Raw genomic sequence first — 6,579 nt, 5'->3', positions numbered from 1 at the left:
AACAATAAATACTATGGGGTCTTTTATTCACTAGAACTTTCAGTCAATTTTGTGATGATGACAATGTCTACTGTCTATATCACTAAGAGTTCTAACTCCTGGTCCCCAACATTCTGGAATTTCCATGGAAAGGGAAATAAGTAGACTTAGGATTTTGGGGGGGGTGGATAGGGAAAGCATAGAGGGAGTGAACTTCAGGTAAGTGGAACCTTAAATCTAAAATTATTTCCTCAGTCATTTTCCAATATGTCAGGACATTTTGGTATATTACAAACACATTTTTAGTGTGTTACAATACACTAGGTGGGAGAGTTATCTTCATTTGAATTTTTGTTTTAAAATCTTATTGAATGCTATTTGTGTGTTTTTCAAAACAGACCATACCTATGGGAAATCTCACTGTTTAAATCATAACTAAGTCACCTGGTGGCAGCATATTCTAAGTTGCAAACATATCACCCAAAAAGGAATTAGACATCTGTTTAAGTCTGCTAATTAATAAGACCCAGATGGGATGTCCTATATAGCTAATAATGAATTCTCTACAACAGGCATTCTTCAAGCTTTTTTGTGACATGGACCTCTTGGTCAGTCTGGTAAAGTCTAGGACTCCTCAGAATAATGTTTTTAAATGCATAAAATAAAATTAATAGGATTACATCAAATTTATATTTGTGTATATGTGTAATATATTTAAAGTTCATGTACTGCAGGTTAAATAAAATCCCCAGTTCTAGAGATTGATAAACCTAGGAAGTACTGGTCCCTTCTTTCTCATCTATTCCTGCAACTCATCTTGGGATCAAATAAGGTGCAGAAAAGGAAGAAAAAATATTCAGCAGTCTATTTTTCTGCTAGATTGACTAAAATAGCATCCAGTAATGGAATCTATTAAATTACCCAATGGCATTTATCTTGATGACCTAAAATAATGGGAAAATAATTGTATTTTCTTCTTGTAAATAGTAGATTCTCTCAATATACTTTATTAAATTCAAAATAGAGAAAATAATTTTGGGAGAGTGTTTTGGAACATAAACTATCTTCTCCTCCAAGAACAAGAGAGCATTTTATGAATATCCTCATGGACTCAAAGAAAAAGACCAGAGACTAAAAATGACTAGTATTGCCATCATGTTAGAAAGTTTCAGAATTTCACTACCCAGAGTCCAGACAAATTCAGAAGGGGATCTGGCTCAAGGGGCCAGTGACCCAATTGTTTCTTCTAAAAAATGGAGATATGAATTTCATCCAGAAATTCTATAAATGGAGATAGTTCTACAGTTTTCTGAAGCTCTTTCACCAAGAGGTGTGACCCAAATAAAAGGTATTATTAGTGGCTCATAGCTCTTTCTGATCCCCATGTGGAAATTTGACTGCTTTTTTACATATAGAGGGTGTTGGCACTTAGTCGACAAACCTTGTTTCAGCTCAATGACTCTTGTCTAAACAGGATCTTCTCCCCCAGGCAACCACAAAGGGTGGTGGAGTCTCTGAATGACTGCCCTCATTTGAGCTAAACCAATAGTAAGATAGAATGGTATATCTTCATAAGTGCCAGCTCTTCATGCAAGGACTAGAAAACCAGACAGTCAGGTTGCTGTTCCAGTTCTCCATTCATTCCCAGGAACTTAGGAAGTGAGAACAGTCTGTGGCCAGAGGTTGGTCAAGTCACTAGAGCTTGGGCAAACACAGAAGTCTCATTGACCATTTGCTCAGTCATAGGATGGCAGACCAGTTTTCAGAGGAACAAATTGCTGAATTCAAAGAGGCCTTCAGCCTTTTTGACAAGGATTCTGATGGCAGTATCACCACTAAGGAACTGGGCACCGTCATGAGGTCATTAGGCCAGAATCCCACAGAGGCTGAACTGCAGAACATGATTGGAGAAGTTGATGCTGATGGTAATGGTACCATTGATTTCCCCGAGTTCTTGAGCATGATGGCAAGGAAGATGAAGGACACGGACAGTGAAGATGAGATCCGGGAGGCCTTTCGGGTATTTGACAAGGATGGCAATGGTTTAGTCAGTGCAGCTGAGCTAAGGCATGTGATGACCAGCCTTGGGGAAAAGCTGACAGATGATGAAGTTGATGAGATGATCCGGGAAGCTGATGTTGATGGCGATGGCCAGGTGAACTATGAGGAATTTGTCCGCTTGCTTGTCCATAAATAGGAAGGTTGGGGAGGACAGAACTCCTATCCTGACTCAAATAGCTTTCTTTAGCTTCAATATTGTGTTCTTGACTTTCTGATGGGAGGGATATTTTTTCTTGCTGTTTCAAAAATTTTATACATCACAACAATTTCTCCTCCATCTCTTCACACTGGAATCTCTCCTCATGAGCTTACAATCTGGTATTTTTCTACAGCAAGTTAGCAGAATGTCACAACCCTTTTTGCCATTGGGCTCCCCTGTCCTGAATAAAACAGGAATGTGCAGCATCAGCAAAAAGTTAACTATCCCTTTAAAATGACTTAAACACATAGGAGTTGAATTGGAGAAATTCTTTGAAGACATGATACTGAGATTCAGAAGGTCGTTGTATACTCTGTGCCCTATTGAGTAATATTAAAAATGTATCCATTCTGGTTACGATCTTTGAAGGGGATGCTAAATCATCATACAGGATACAGCAAATGACAACAGACCCATATATGAATTTCTATATCCTGTCTACAACCCATGAGAACAGTATGCTCCTTTGCTTGAAGATCACCTGCTGGCTACAAATGGGGGTATTGATATTCAGGAGGTTGAAAGAAACAGGGTGCCTTCTGGAAAAGAAGGTGAAGGTGGGGACTCTGGTAATTGTGTGCAGTCTTCTTCTCCAATTGTAATTGCTTTTCCCACCTGACTGCCTGGAAAAACATCATTGACTCACTGGTGGGGGAGAGGGGAGGATTATGAGGAGAGTTGTGATGATATATCTATGCTATTCTTGATGGATGAGGGACATTTAAATGAAATGGATTTGGGGGGAAGCTGAAGGGAATAAATGAGAAATTCATTTTCCTATCTGATTTTATTGCTCTGGATTTCCTTAGAATGAGAGCTTTTAGGATCTAAGAGAGGAGCTCACTTTAGAACCCCTCATATTATTCCTTTTAATGCTAAATATGAAGAGAGGGGGGAAGGTTGGAACACAAGTAGTCAGAGATTTTTATAAGCAATAAGGCATTATATAAATGTGAGTTAATCTCATTCATCAACTTTAAAGGTAGGAAGACTAGTCTTCTTTCTTGTCTCCTATATAAACAGCTCTGTGGTACTGAGTAAATCACTCAGTGACCCCAGACAGCTCCGTAAAATGGTAGAGAGAGTTTCCATACCACTGATTCCTTATACAGATTCACTACCAACTGTTCTACCCAGCCCCCATGTTTCATTAAAAAATTAACAAGCAAAGCATATGCTAAAATATATTATTCCTAGAGAGCTGACAAGCAGGGTAGAATGAGAACCAATCATTTAAAATTTTTCTCTCTTACTCATTACCACACCCTTTCTTTGTAATATTGTTTTAGAGATAAGATGAAAATGAATGGATTAGAGAGCTATGCCTGTGGGTTTGAGCCTCTAAAGCACTTCATTCACAGGCCCAGCAACTCATTAATGTTTAATCATACTGTTCAGAGCCAAAATAAATCTTCCATTTTTGGATGAAGAAACTGAGGCCCAAAGATGAGAAATAAATGCCCAAGAATCTTATTACAAGTTAGTGGCAGCATTGGAATTTCAACAAGGAAAAGAAAGTATCTTACAAGGGAATTAGTGAATTATAATGGATACAGCAGAGGCCTGAAAATCACGTCTCCAGATTTAGCTCTCTGTTAGTTTGGAAAATCACTTAGCCTTCCTGGGGTTAGTTTCATCATCTGTAAAAATTGGGGGTGGAAGGGGCAGAGAAGGAGGAATGACAGTGACTAAGGAACTCATCAGTTTGAATCAAATGACAGAACTACAAAAAAAGAAGACTGGGGACAGACTTCTCCTATGACATCTTCAGGAAATTTCTTACTCTCAATTCTTTAAAAACTCCAAAAAGGCAACATTAAATGAGAATTGGTTAGTCTTTTCCATGTCATAGAAATACTGGTAGCTAGAATATAGTGTTAAAAGAAAAATTCTTCATTTGGACTTTCACCTTGATTAACCAGAGAAAACTAAGGATGAAGAGAATTTTATTTTATTATGTCAAAGTTGATGGGCTGTTCTTTGAAGATCAGCAATAGCTTTAAGGACGGAACAGTTTTTGTGAGTGACTTTTATTTAAGACAATCCAGATATACAACTCAGCAAAAGAGGTTGGACCTTTGAGTCTCAGGTAGGGATACATGACAAAGAGTAGGTGACACATAAAGCTCTTTCAGGCCTTGTAGTCGTTTTTCCTGCAGAGCTGCCTCCTCCAATGTTGGTTGCTAAGCAAGGCTGGGAACCATAGGGAACTGAGTCAAAATAACTTTCAAAAATAGCATAGTAAACTATCCCCCTATTCCTCATACCCAACCCTCCCCCCACCTCCCTTATAATAATCTGGACTTTCAGGGAGTATATTTATATAGGTGTTCAGGTACAAACAGCAGTCTCATAATTTCACTCCATATGAAGATATATATGTACTATAAGATCACACCAATAAGTTCAAATATTTAGAAATGAGTTGCAGCCAAGTCTAGAGATCAGAAGACTAACCATCACCTCATTATATCACCTGGGGGATAATAGATAACAATGCATAATTCAATGTTTCAAGAAACATTTTCTAAATATTTTATACCTGGGGAAATGCAGGAGATGGAAGTGAGGGTGGAAGAACAGAAGGACTGTACCTTGTGAGATAGACTATGGATTCTGAGGTCTCTCTCCACATACTGTGGATCATAACCAACAACACATTCATTTGGGGTGGGCTCCCAGAGGCTAGGGAAACAACCTTGAAAAGAGATATTTAATCCCTCTTTCTCTGGGTAGACTCTAGAGAAGTTTCATTAGCTCAAAGGCTGACTAAATACTTCAGGTGAAAAGGGGAGGGGATTTTCTCTCTTTGTGTGTGTGTGTGTGTGTGTGTGTGTGTGTGTGTGTGTTCCACCAGAATTCCATAAAATATAACAAAAAGTCTAATAAAACCAAACAAAGCAAAGCAAAAAATTCCACATTCATAGTCCCAATTAGTCCCAATTTTCTCTACATTTAAGCAGTTTTATATTGCCATACCAAAGATTCTTACCAGGGCAGGGACCATGCTACCCCTTCCCTCTTTTTTCCCTTTGTCCCTGTCATCTTTTGCAACCTAAAAGATAGACTAGCTTAGCCCTTCGCCCTCTTTGCAGGGTAGTATTGGTGGACAAATTTTATTGTGCCTCCTGGTAAGGCAAAAGGGATATTTGGAGAAGTTGGTAGTCTTTCATGGTATTATGTTAGGTCTGGATGGGAATGATATTATGGGACTATGGCCAAGAAAGATAGGAATAGCACAACAGTTTGTAAAAAGAGTTTGCAAAGGAAGGAGATCAATGCTAGGATTTCAGCAGAGTTGGCAGTGGACCAGAGACAAAAGAGTGTGCTCCCATAGGTACCAAAGAAGTCAGTTCCAAAGAATCCTCAAGGAGGCAGTGTGATTTGAATCAAAGTAAGGACCTGAAAAACTGGCAAGAGGCAGATCAAAGGGGTTGTGCTTGTTCAAAGAGCATGATGCAATTTGACCCTTTCAGTGAACTGGTAGCATCTTCATGGAAAATGCCTTTAAAATAGGCCCCTGCTGGAGGAGGTCCCTGAGCACTTCCATCTCCACATAAAATAATTTTCCTTTTTTTCCAGCCCCAGTTCAAGTCTGTAGTATCTTCTTCTCTTGAATCCCTTGCTCTCTTATCATATTGCCTATCCCACATATGACAGTGGTTCTTCTAAACTTATTATCCCTTCTCAACCCTCTCTTGGCCTCCTTTAACCCCATCCTCTTAGCTAAGAACTTTACTCATGTTTTATTGAGCTCCCCCTGGGTCAGCCCTCTCTACGGGCTGGAGAAGGCAGAGGAAGAGTTTGAGTTCACTGTTCTCCAGTCAGGAAAGCAGATCATGAGCAGCTTGAGGTCCACATGACCTTTATCCTTTCCCTTCTTCTCCCCTCCTTCCTTCCAATTTCCACTCCTTTACCATTCCCCACCACCCTACCAATCCCCTCCCATCCTTTACCCTCTCTCTTGGACTTGACAGGAGGAGGGTTCTCTTCCCTATTTGTGGAGGTGTACAAGGGAGGGAAAAAAAGTCAGCCCAATTGATTACACATTCAGAAAACATGTGCAATGTGTAACACCTGAGAACCTCTTAACGCTAGGAAGGGGGAGGGGAAAAAACATGAGTACTCACAGGACAGTACTTGTGGGCAAAAGACATTCTGAGGACATTCCTATTATCACAGTCTAGTATACTGTGGAAATGCATCTAGTCTTAGAACACTGAAACAAAATACTTGTAGCATGATCACAGTATTTTGTAATATTTCAGTTGCCTCAAGCTTTATCTTTATAAAAGCTAATCTTATCTAAGAAAACTGTGACCTCATGTTCTGTGAGAAAT

General features: G+C 39.3%; 1 protein-coding gene across 1 annotated transcript; it reads left to right on the top strand.

Moving 5' to 3' along the window:
• The first annotated feature begins 1,562 nt into the window (after window positions 1-1,562).
• Window positions 1,563-3,023, top strand: LOC141493487 (calmodulin). The gene has a single exon (XM_074194916.1). It carries the CDS (start codon window positions 1,727-1,729, stop codon window positions 2,174-2,176), a length of 450 nt encoding a protein of 149 aa, XP_074051017.1. The 5' UTR covers window positions 1,563-1,726; the 3' UTR covers window positions 2,177-3,023.
• The last annotated feature ends 3,556 nt before the right edge of the window (window positions 3,024-6,579 follow it).

Source organism: Macrotis lagotis, chromosome 7, assembly GCF_037893015.1.
Source record: "Macrotis lagotis isolate mMagLag1 chromosome 7, bilby.v1.9.chrom.fasta, whole genome shotgun sequence".
Classification (NCBI taxonomy): domain Eukaryota; kingdom Metazoa; phylum Chordata; class Mammalia; order Peramelemorphia; family Peramelidae; genus Macrotis; species Macrotis lagotis.
The sequence above is the reverse complement of the archived record's forward strand: the minus strand, read 5'-3'. Positions and strand labels throughout refer to the sequence as shown.